Source organism: Trachurus japonicus, chromosome 5 (assembly GCF_045865225.1).
Source record: "Trachurus japonicus isolate A0001 chromosome 5, Traja_1.0".
In the NCBI taxonomy this organism is placed as follows: Eukaryota; Metazoa; Chordata; class Actinopteri; order Carangiformes; family Carangidae; genus Trachurus; species Trachurus japonicus.
The window spans coordinates 32,228,638-32,240,925 of record NC_140911.1 but is presented as its reverse complement, the minus strand read 5'-3'; the positions used below and the strand labels follow the sequence as shown (position 1 = coordinate 32,240,925).

At 39.5% G+C, this 12,288-nt stretch overlaps 2 protein-coding genes across 4 annotated transcripts in view; one reads left to right on the top strand and one right to left on the bottom strand.

Moving 5' to 3' along the window:
- syn2b (synapsin IIb) overlaps positions 1-12,288 on the top strand; it is a 91,452-nt gene that overhangs the window by 63,076 nt on the left and 16,088 nt on the right. The gene's annotated exons all lie outside the window — the stretch shown is intronic.
- Positions 1,412-12,088, bottom strand: LOC146987983 (metalloproteinase inhibitor 4-like). 3 transcript variants are annotated; one of them, XM_085777523.1, is made up of 6 exons: positions 11,954-12,088; positions 11,457-11,781; positions 4,634-4,731; positions 4,036-4,150; positions 2,650-2,774; positions 1,412-1,672 (listed from the first exon to the last, which is right to left on the bottom strand). In XM_085777523.1, exons 2-6 carry the CDS (start codon positions 11,593-11,595, stop codon positions 1,475-1,477), a joined length of 675 nt encoding a protein of 224 aa, XP_085633649.1. In that variant the 5' UTR covers positions 11,596-11,781; positions 11,954-12,088; the 3' UTR covers positions 1,412-1,474. The 3 variants fall into 3 exon arrangements, with proteins under 3 accessions (XP_085633649.1, XP_085633650.1, XP_085633651.1); XM_085777524.1 differs by having other exon boundaries at positions 11,457-11,674; positions 11,954-12,056; XM_085777525.1 differs by lacking the exon at positions 11,954-12,088 and adding an exon at positions 11,819-11,837 and having other exon boundaries at positions 11,457-11,674.

The following is a 12,288-nucleotide window of genomic DNA, read 5'->3' as shown; positions in this document are numbered from 1 at the left end:
ACTAAAGCCATACAGTTATTGTGCATTCTGGTCGCATCACTTCATGGAAAATGTAATTATTAACACACTGCAAAATGTATCAGGAAGACGACTGTACTGTGCCGATGAAATGAAACTATTTTGTTGTCGAATGTGACCCTAACGTGATCTAGACGTATTGGTTCATGCATGAGGATAACAAGTGGTAATGCATTTTAATCTGTATGACTTCAGTGAAGCAATTCAGAAACAAGATATGGGGTCAATTCAGATTTGGGTCCTTTAAATTAATGCTGAATCATTATATTAAATAAGGCCTATAAAAATATCACTTTTATCATTAATTATCGCTCTTTTACGAAGAGTTATTTCTCTTTTTTATTGGTTAACATCTTATCACCATAGTTTTTACTATTTCCTCCTGAACTTGAACCTTGAGGAGACTCTATTTCCTGTTCCTCCTGGGGAGTTAAGATAAAGAATTAGACTTTGTGTCATGTCATTTTCTTCAAGGAGGGGGCGTGGGTGTGGGGGCGCTTTGCCTCTACAGGTGGCAGTGCTGTTGTTAAAGCGCTGGATTAGATTTTTTTGGCACAGGAAATAGTACAGAGTTCAGCCAAGGAAACTAAACACACAAAACCACAAGATAAGACCTCTAAATGCTACAAGACAAGATGGGGTTAGCCTTTAAAATGTTAATTCTCACTGAAGTACAATATTTACAGTCTCAGAAACTTGAGAGTTTAAACTGTTACGATTTAGAGGGACAAGAATTATCATCATATACAATTCCTGTGTCAGATTTTGTCAAAATATAGTTAACTGGGGACTGCGTGGTGCTGGCTTATCCTATATACGTATGTACAGCGAACATTGATTTGAATGGGACTGTTATTCAGTATTATAAAGGTAAAAAGTCAAAGAGAAAAGATGGCAGTGCTGCAGTCTACCTGCAAAAAACAAAAGAGTGCACAGAAGATTTGTTTACAGCCTGTTAAGTACACTTTGCAGTGCAGGGTTGTGTACAATTATCTCCCCCTGTTGTTTGCAGTAATTGTCCAAGTTCCCTATACTTCCTCCAGTAAATTATTCCCTTTTGTGAATGTTATGCGTTTACTGCCAGGCTCCTCGGAGAGCATAAAAAGAAGATCCACTCTGGGTTGAATAATCTGCAGTGGATGATCTGCTGCTATTCTTATTCTGCGGAAAAAAGAGCAAGCGAAGTGGAATGTGTGGAGAGCGAGAAAATGAGTCAGAGAAACGCTGAAAGCCCCTGCAGATTATAAAACTTCCCCTTGCAAGGCTTTAGCAACCACCTAAACTCTGCTAACAGAAGCTCAGTGGTGTGTTAAGCTCCCTCAAAAATATTTTTTTGTTTGTTTTTTTTTTAGTTTGGACATCAAATTTGAGCTACGTAAGCCAAAGCAGGGCATTATTTGTTTTCTGGAGGCGTTGCAGGATTCAGATAGTGTGAAATCGATGTCAAGATCACAGGTCAAGGGTCAGTCATGTCCAGGAAGTCTTTCTCGGGCGGAGGTCCACCCCTGTACCAGCTACAGGTTGTGTCGGAGCGGCGGATGCAGGCGTACTGCCGAGCCTGCTCCCCATTTAGGCTGTTATCCAGCAGCCAGTCAGTCCACAAGCACTCGTTTTCTCCTGTAGATGCACACGGCACTGTGTAACATGTGTTGATCTGTGGAGACAAGAGTTTTCCATTTATTATTTTATTTGTTCCACTCGTGTCATTATTTCTTCCTGAAGTGTAGAGTTATTCTGGTTCTGTGCCTATCTCTATAACACATTATAACCATACTTATAATGAGTTATAATGCAGTTATAGCACTGTATAATTATAAACACTCATAAATTATCATAATGCTTTATAATAATAAGTATAACACAATATAAAGCATTTTATCAGGTCAGGTATTATAATAGGTTATAATTGTTAGTAACTCGCTGACAATGCCCACATCGATAATGCATTATAAATATAGTTATAATGTGTTATAATTTTCTTATAAATGTGTAAAACTATCATTATAAACACTCATTAATTATCATAAGGCTTTATAACAATAAGCATAAGACATTATAGAGCATTTTATAATGGCTTAAAAGGTCTTAGTATTATAGTAGAGTTATAATGCTCTATAATGTGTTATGCTTATTGTTATAAAGTCTTATGTGATTAATGAGTGTTTATAATGATAGTTATACACGTTTATAAGCCAATTATAACACATTATAACTATATTTATAATGCATAAATGTGGGAATTGTCAGCGAGTTACTAACAATTATAACGTATTATACCTGACCTTATAAGTCATGATAAAATGCTTTATAATGTATTATGATTATTGTTATAAAGAATTATGATCATTTATGAGTGTTTATACCTATAGTTATACAGTGTTATAACTGAATTATAACTCATTATAAGTATGGATATAATGTGTTATAGAGATAGGCAAAGTGTTACCAGAATGTTGAAAAACAGTCTTAAGACGTATGAAAATCTTTCGAGGCACAGAGAGTCAGAGACAGCTCAGTTTTGCTTCGCTTTGTTGCTCAAGTCAGGGTTCATGGTGGCAACTGGACAGACAAGACAGATGAGTGGTAGAACAATAAATATGTATGAAGAGAGTAGGAACAGTCCTTACTCACTCTGCATTCACAGCCCATCTGGTATCTGTAGTTGAGATTCTTCTTTTGTGACAGTGATAAGTTGTCCCAGGACTCGACCAGATCGCACTGGCCAATAGAAATCCTCCCATCGCTCCACATACTCCCTGTTTGATGACATCACAACATCACACACACATAGTTTAATGTCGGCCTTGCCGCTTCCTATTCTGACTGACACAACCAATGTTGGGCACGTTCCTTTTAAAGGGACACGCCAACATTTTTTTTTTTTTTTTACGTGTCTTGCCTCACTCCTGAGTCCATGACAAGCAGATAGACACCATCCTTTCGACTGTGCGTGCAGTAACAAGGTAGAGCCCGTATTGCCCGTAATTAGCTTAGCTCAAACGCTGGAAGTGCATAGGTAGTGTTAGCCTGCCTCCACCTAAAGTCATCAGAGAAAGTCTTCAGCAACTCTAAACAGAAACCGGCGGGCCGATCTTCGTCTCAGAGCTGACAAAACTCTCCAGTAAGGCATCTTGAGCGGTCAAATGCCGGTAACGGGACGAGATCGGTCAAAACGGAGGGTTCAAGCAAAGACGGTTTGGTTCAAGCTAGCTACATCAAGGGTAGGTTAGCTTCCTATTTTTAAAAGTAAAAGCACTTCTGTATGTAAAGAGCAACGGGTGTTTTATTTTGTGAAAGTAACCGGAAGTGCGTTGGTCACAACGGCTAGCTTTAGTAGCCCCGAATTCGTCCAAACAAAATTGTAAACAGCTGGTATTTAGACAAATTAACGACACATTGCTGATCTAAACGGCTACTTTCTCGCCTAAGAATGTTTGAAATGTCGATAAAGTGGTAGATTTACAGAGTTTGAAATCAGCTTTTGACTGTTGATTTCGGCTGGGGTAGGAGGCAGGCTAACACTACCTACAAACTTCCAGTGTTTGAGCTAAGCTAATTACAGGCGATACAGCTCTATCTCCCTTGTTACTGCACGCACAGTCGAAAGGATGGTGTCTATCTGCTGGTCATGGACTCGGGAGTGAGGCAAGACACGAAACAAAATGTTGGTGTATCCCTTTAAAAAGTAATTTGTTAATGATAATAATAATAATACATTTTATTTGTAAGCGCTTTTACAAATGCTCAAAGACACTTTACACTTTAAAAATCATAAAATAGAGCAGAATGAAATAAAATTAAAATGAGTTAGTAGTTACTTTCCCCAAAAAGTAACTGAATTACTACATCACAAAAGTAACTAATTACCAGGAAAAGTAACTATTGTGTTGTAGCCTATATAACGTATTGTCAATGACTGTAACAGTGTTATAACGGGGGAACAGTAACTTTTTTGGTTGCTCGTTACTGAAAAAAAAGTAGCACCGTTAGTACAACTCAACCATTTCATGACTCTACCTGAGAGCAGATAACCAGCTTTGTTGTTGGAGTCCAGCTTGACCCCACACAGAGAGGAGAAGACCGGAGTGTACACGTACTGGATGTCCTTGGCCTTGTCGAAACCTTTGAACATCTGAACACAGACATAGATGGAGAAGAGAGTGTGAGAGGTTCTGGTTTGAGGAAAGGAGATACTGTATAGACTTATTTTACAGCGTACGTGAAGAAGCTATGAAAGATCCAATAATGATAGAACTATAATGCCTCAGTCTTCAAACAGATGTGAAACCAACTCTGACACGTAGTAACTGCTTGTAACTTGTATTGAGGGTGACTCATAATCCTGCTCTGTATTTATTTTTACTGTAACACCATAAGATTAAGAGAAGACACACATTCAAACCAAGACTTTTTCTTGTGTTTGGATGTCGTCATCCATGGACAATTAGGAGATCTGAAGTGCTTGTTAGCACGGCCAGTTTGAATTGTTCTTTGCTCCTCTCCCAGAAGGATGATACACAGACAATACGCACACAAACCACACAGTTGTACACAGCAGTCAAATCGCTAGAAATGATGTATGTCTGCACCAGTAACCGCCGTCCTGAGATCTCACCTTGATCATTTTGATTTCATATTGGATCATCTTCATGTAAGGTGAGGAGCTGTTGCTAGGCGACACAATCTTCTCTCCGGAGATCTTTGCCCTTATCACTGGCAAACAAAAGGACAAAAGAAAAAAAAAAGAGATAGGAATCGAAAAGGCGGAGAGAGAGCACAAGGTGATTTACATGTCATAGATAGATAGATAGATAGATAGATAGATAGATAGATAGATAGATAGATAGATAGATAGATAGATAGATAGATAGATAGATAGATAGATAGATAGATAGATAGATAGATTAGTCCACACGTCTCCAGAGAGACAGTGTAACAGTCCCTCTCAGTAGTGATACAGGATGTGTCCCTCCTCTCCTCTGGAGGCGAAATCAAAACCCACATGGAATAACAAGTAGCTCTCTGCTTGCACACTCCCATTAACTGACTCCACACACACACACACAGACACACACACATTTATGTATATAGTACATATCACACACACACACACACGCCAAATTAACTGAAGCCAAACCATGTCTGCCACTCCGCATTATTTTATCCCATACTGTAAATCAAACTGAGGGCTAAAGCAGCTGGATAATTGGACTGTGGTTCTCGGCAGGAAGCTAACACTGAAGTCATATAATTTTACAGCCTGTCATTTTGAGAGAAAATACTCATTATAATCAAAATATTAGTAACATTATAGGTTTTATTCATCCAGACCACAACATGCAGCTCACACTGTGCCAAATCAAAGCATGTTATTATAGACCTCAATGCTACCGATACAGTTTTTCTCCCTCCACCAGAGCCATGAAAGCGGCACTTTTGGACATCTGCGTTACTCATAATGTGAACTGACAAATCAATTCCAATGTCAAACATTTCTTTTCAACTAATACCACTCTTGTAGCGCAATACATCAAATATAATTAAGATTGGGCCTACTGCTACAGCTGTCTTTCAGATTGAGTCTCTGTTTTCCTGAAACCTTACAGTCAGACAGCCGCCGTAAGGATCAGAAAAGCAGTGGCACAGCAGTGAAATATTAGTTTTCACACAGAGAAAGATTCAAATTTTGATGACTAAAGTTTTTATACTGCCAATCATGGATTCTAAAGGTCCATATAAATGTAATCTACAAAAAGCCGGTGCATATTCTCATTTGTCCAGGTCATAGTATTTCAAAGGAGGTTAAATCGAAAGCAACTGGACTTAGTTATTTCCTAGACAAATAACTAAGTCCAGTTGCTTTTGATTTAACCTCCTTAGAAATCTACGAAAAATATCTTGATTAGTATTTGACCTAGCAAGTGATTTCAGTGAAGCGCCTTTAAGGAATATTCCTATCAACCCTCTCCTGCCTCTCTCACTGTATCTCTAAAGAGAGAAAAGGGTCGCTTGTGATTCGCCAGAGAAGATGGAGAAAGACAGAGAAATAGAGAGGCAGAAGTGGAGCGACTGACCTCGGTAAAGCCATGAAAGAGAGAGAAAAGCTACAGTATTAATGAGGGGGAGAGAAAGTGTGACCCAGCACCCCTCCCAACGCACTCACCCTGTCACACAGCTAAGCAAACCACCCACTTGTTTTTGCTTCTCGCTCGTCACATAACTACGCCACGGTTTTGTCTGCTGGTAAGAGGAGGAGGAGCTCAGCGTGTTCTGTGAAATCGCTTCAGGAGAAAAAGAGACTCTCTTCTTTCTTTTTTTTTGAACATGTAAGGAGATAGAAAAGCAAAGCAGCAGACAAACGTACAGACAGGAAGTTAATGCAAGCTTTTGTTATAGTGTTATAGTTTAATCAGAGTGCACTGTGTCGCCCACAGCAACAGGGACGTTGACTTTGTAGCAAATGTCAGAGGTCACAGTCCTGTGTTTCTGTTCAATATAACTCTAGATTGACACTATTCTTTCACTGCATGATTCATCGCCTGTGGCTCAAAAAGAACATGGCAAACGTTAGACTCTCCTATAATACAGTATATTAATACAGTGCTGTTAAGTTGAAAAGGATAGGAAACCATCTAGAGTCTATTAAAAATCAGATGGACGGACAAATAGGAAAACTGCCCATGAGTCTGTAATGTGAGACACTACAGTATAAACAGTGATAACTATAAAATGTGTTACACTTCCATAACACAATAAGACACTTGACCTCATCGGGACACACCTGCCTGTAAAGTCCCCTGCACACACACAGACACACACAAACAGCACAGACTTGAGAAAAACAAAGAATTACCTGGTTAGTGCCCTGGGGGATACATTTATTTAATGTGGTCTGTACTTAATTAAAACTTGTGGTTTACTTTACATTATCTTTGAGAATTTTATATGGAAATAAATATTTCACTTCTGACTTCTTGAGGCTACTTGAGAGCTACAGGTTTAGATTAATTTTTGAACACACATGAAACATGACAAATATTTTGTTTAGGCAGTAGCAGCACAGGAGTCTAACAATGAAATGCTGCTTAAGAGCCTGTGTATTATTAAAAATATAGGCTAACAATCTCTTATATAAAATCAATAGTTTCAGTACTGAAAATGCATCTGTTGCTGTTTTCTTGAAGGAATAGCAAGATTTTAAGAAATATTCTTATTTGCTTTGTTGCCAAGAGTTTTCAGAAAAGACTAATACCACATAGCAAACATATCATGTTTGCTAACAGATATGGTATTAGATGTATCCTCTCCCTGCTCCCTTCCAACCAATGAAAGAAATGTTGTGATCATGATGTGCCATGATATTGTCAAATTTAGCCTTGGTTGGAATAAATAAAAAGAAAGAAAGAAAGAAAGAAAGAAATGACAGTCTGTACATTGAATTGAGAGCTTTACAGTGAGGCTTAGAGGAGCTGGTAGGCAATTGTTTGTTTCACCTCTGGACAAAGCCAAGTTCGTTGTTTCACCGTCTTTAACTAATCTAACGTGAACTAGATTCATGTTCACCGTACAGACACGTGCGTGCTATACATCATCAAATTCTCAACACAGTGTGAATATTTATATGTCCAACAATGTCAAACAATTACATAGTTTGCAGTCAGGACTGTCAAGTATTTTAACATTATCTGTAAAACAATCTTAAAACTTTTTCCACCACTGGTTAATGGTCTTTTTATAGGGTGATACCACGTTTACTGTCAGTACATTTACATGAATACACCACCATCAACTCAGTCACACTTAATACACTGAAATACTAGACTGTACCAACGATCATATTATTGCCCTCCTTCTTCAGTTCAGCTCTTTGATCTGCACGTCCTTTGGCAAGAAGAAACGTATCTTAAAGTAGCTGAGGTTAAATTAGTCGCCCCACTTAAATCTCTCCTACTGAGCTGAGTAATGGGTCTATGTGTCCTATTAAGGGTAAGTAATACACCAAGGCATAACAGAGCTTTGCCTAAGGATGAAATAGTTGGCGGTCTGAGCACTGGCCATACATCAGTGCAACAGACGTTGCTATAGCCAATTAGCCAAGAATAGTACTGTCATTTTTTCTTCAGTTAATGAACACAGCAGATCAGTGGTTTACTAAGGTCTGTTCCTGCCAGATAAAACTGTAAAAAAAAAATTGTTGTTGGATCATGTTCTGCACATTTAGTGCATTTGATGACAGTTATTGTAGAAGTTACAGGTAACTGAACTACAAAATTCATTTTATTAAAAGTTTGTTGTGTGTTGATTGTCCCGGCCCAGATCAGATTCTCTGAAATGTTCGCCCCCCTACCTAGACATCTTTTTCCTTTCAGTTGCTGCAGCTGTGCAACAAACAGGAATAAGTACACGCATGCCTGCAGAGCGAAAGTGGCTGTGCATCTGCCTCAAAGCTACATAACCAAAGAAATATTGCAAACTTGTACCATGAGAACTGATGTAGTAAGTAACTTCCCCCCTCCCAGATGAATCGGCACCCTTGTCATGCTCACAAAGCTGGACTGTCAGCGGGCTTTCACACTGATATTGTTAGTATGCAGCCCATTAGACCAAGCCTATAGACATGGAAATGAAGTAGGGAGAGCGAGGGAAAGAAAGAGAGAGAGATGGATTAGGCTGTGTTGGCATGGCTTGGCCTCGGTCCAACACACACTCACACACACACACACACACACACACACAATGTCAAATACACAAACACGTCCAGGGAATCGTCCAAGGTTTGTCCAGATGGGATATTACTCAGATGTACAGCTTTATTCAAAGGGCTCATCGACTCTGACAACACTGTCAGGTCAACTAAAGGCCACCACCAGTCTATCCTCAGAAAACAACCCGGACAGTGTGAGCACAGATGCCACCAAATGAAAAGTTTTCTTAGATGCACTTACGTATTGTAAGTGAGGGATTTTCCTTAGTTCTCATTCATGGGCCCAGAGAGTTGCATCCTACCTGAAAGGGGACCACTGACTTTTGTGTCCAAATCAGGACTCAGACATTTAAAACTCAGCCCCCAAGCAGACCCCGAGGAAATGGGACCTAATTACAAAAGAACTTGTGGTCAATTGACCGTGTTCCAAGCCCTGCCCTCTAAGTTAATTTTGCTACGCCTGTCAAACTTTTAGCTCTCACACAGGACTTGGGCAATTTAAAATATAATACATCATCATTTTATATATAAAAATATTAATAATAATGGTGGCAGATTTACCACTTGAAATTGTTATCAGCTTTTGAAACAGTTGGACACTGATTTCACAAAGAGGTAAACAAAAGCTGGCCATGGACTTTGCTAACGAATGACAACTGTTGTTAGCATATCTTATTGTAGCTCGCTAACTTATCATCATTATTTCAATGAATCTCGATGACCTCATCCAAAAATAAATATCATATTTATGTCTTATAGTGCTACATGCTGGCCAATAGCTAGAGTTCGCTAGAAAGCTGTTAGCTGTAGTATTAGCCTACTGTACATTAGAGCGTGACATGGGGAATTTTGAGATTGTTGTTTTGTTCTTCTTTGTAGATCTTTATCCCATGGTTATCAGATTAGTGCTTTATTGTTCATATTTTCTTGATGACAACATGACAAGAGGAAGGTTTTTTCAGGATATGGATCATGTGTCAATAACGCCATAACTTAGCCAAATCAGTTCAGAGCTGCTATTAACGTCACACTGGACTCTAATAGTAGTCTAACTTTCAAAATGGACACCAGAGTACTTTTGCTGATGTAACAGTTAGTGTCATTACTGTACAGTAGCTAGTAAGATACATTAGTTACAGACAGACACTTAGTACAGATACCCACTGTTGATCTATTCTGTACATTTGCTCTTGGGTTTCTGGTTTATACAACACCCACCGAACCTTTAGTATACAGTACAATGTATAGTTCTACCACAGCCTTTTCCCACTGCTTTAATGTTTGTCTTTAACTAATATAAAGCTTGTCCACTCTGCTATAGCTACCTGGTTGCTGTTGCAAGGCTACGATTGGATAATTGCTGTTCAGGTGCAGGTTTGATAAACAGTCAGTGGGAACATTTTGTTTGGGTCCAGTGGTTCAACTGGAAAAAGGCTTAGGAACAAATGGCTCAACATGTTGTATTCACTAGCATGCATATTATGTTAAAATAAGTTTGTTTCAAAGACATATTTTCAGTATTTTTGTCTAAATGTTGTACGACCAAACAGTATGGTAATAAATTTCAACCTAACACAGTCCACTAAGTCTAGATTGAGAACTGGTTTATGTCTGTTCCAGACCAACTCGTCCTGGTTTTTGCAAGACTGGACCGTCTGAAAACCTCAAATTTGTGGAGTAAACGGATCATTATACTTACATCTCAGTCATCTATGACACATTTAAAATGTAAAACTCTGTCCTAAAAACACTGCCCCAAATAGGCATACTCATTGTGTTCCCATAACCCAGATCTAATTTGGTGTTGGGTGGGTTTTTGAAAACAGGTCTCAGCTTCCATTTCATACTAGACTATTTTTTGAGACACATTTCCAAAGCATTTTGGAGGAGCTGACCCTCTCTAAACCTGATGGGAGATGCAAGCCAATTAAAAAACAACAAAATACAGGCAACGTCTTCTTCCACTTTCCCTCTCTCACTCTCTCTTGCTCTCCCCTGCTGGAGTGTAACCTTTGACAGAAGCACATACTCCAGCTTTCCACAGTCTGGAGCCAAGTACTCAAAGTCAGAGCAGCGTGTTGGTTTTGGCCTGTGCTTAGACAAGAAAGAAGTGGATGATGGGGGGCGTCAGACAGAGAGACAGGCAGACAGCCGGGCAGACAGACAGATAGAAAGTAGGCCAGGGCCACTGTGTGGTGACTGCTTTTTAATTTGTTTTTGTGTGATTGAGAGCAAGTAGAATCGATAAAACAGAATGCCCCTTTTCAAATCTTAAAAAAAAAGAAAACAGTGTAAATTGAAGAAAGAAAGAATTAAGAAAAAAATTTAAATAACTCCTCCCCTAACCACCTACCCCACTAATATTTTAATGCTTTCTATTTTCTATTCTTAAATTTCCTGTTAATGTAATTTGAAAAAGCCACAATAATAAATCAGTTGTAAAGAAAAGCTCAGCCATGAAACCTTATTGATTAGTTCATGGCGTAGTAGGTTCACTCTGTGGATTAGAATTTGTTCCCCCTCAGAAAATCTCATTAAGTTGATCAATAATTTAAATCATCAGCCACTTAGTTTGAAAGCCAGTTCACCCATTTTACTAAAATCACACACCCTGCATGTCACATTCACAGCCTTAAGAAGTTAAAGTCAGTTTTCTACTCTTATTAAATGCAGCAGCTTATTTCTAATTTCTAAAAGTGAACACAAGATAAACAAATCCCAGTCAATAACTTACCGATCTCAGCGCTGCAGAAAAGCTGCTGTGGGTGTGCTGGGTGGCAGCTACATCCCTCCACAACTTCCTCCATGCCTGCACCAAGCAAAAGGAGCACCCAGAGCCCCAGACACGCACTCCGCTCCTGGGACATGGCCATGACGACTCTGGCTGCCTCTGACTGCTCCAGCACTCGATGAAAGAACGCTCGGCAACCTCTTCTGATCCCGTTAAGTTCCCTGGGAAGCAAATCAGGCTGGCAGTCGGCGAGGGAGGGGAGGGAGGGGGGCCAGATAAGACAGTGGAGTGGAAGTAGCAAGATGAGCTCTGCCGAGGCGAAAGGCAGCTGTGGATAGAAATGTTTTCATAAGTTTAAAGTACACCTCGGAATTAAAGCTGGAGCAAATAACTTGAAGGGTAGGCTGCTGCTGTCACTGCTCCTTCTCTCTTTCCCTCTCTCTCTCGCTCTCTCTCTCTTTCTTTCTCCCTCTCTGTAGACAACACACTGAGAAACTTACAATAGTTGGATCCCCTCACACTCTGGTCTTGAATGCTGAGAGGGTCGCACACAGGGAGCCTCTTATGTACTCAACAATTTAGGGACAGCCTCCTCCAACGCAGGAGAAAAAAAACTACCATCCTTTGCCTCTTCTTCTATCCTCCTATCCTATTTTGATGTCCTCACTCTCCTCCCATAGGCTGCTGACGGTGTAATCAGTCAGTCAGAACTGTGGTGAAAATTGTGACGGTGGTTTACAGAATCAAATCAGCTGTGGATTTTTTCTTTTCTTTTTTTTCTTTTTAAAGTTCAGTTCAGATGTTGTCATTCTATATAGGCTGTGTGATCATCCGC

Bases quoted from the DNA above. Each gene is read 5' to 3' on its own strand.
- LOC146987983 (XM_085777523.1), bottom strand. From the start codon at position 11,595: ATGGCCATGTCCCAGGAGCGGAGTGCGTGTCTGGGGCTCTGGGTGCTC. The intron at 4,732-11,456 runs GTAAGTTATTGA...TTTGTTTGCCAG, and splicing joins TTTCTGCAGCGCTGAGATCG to TGATAAGGGCAAAGATCTCC. The intron at 4,151-4,633 runs GTGAGATCTCAG...GTCTGTGTTCAG, and splicing joins ATGAAATCAAAATGATCAAG to ATGTTCAAAGGTTTCGACAA.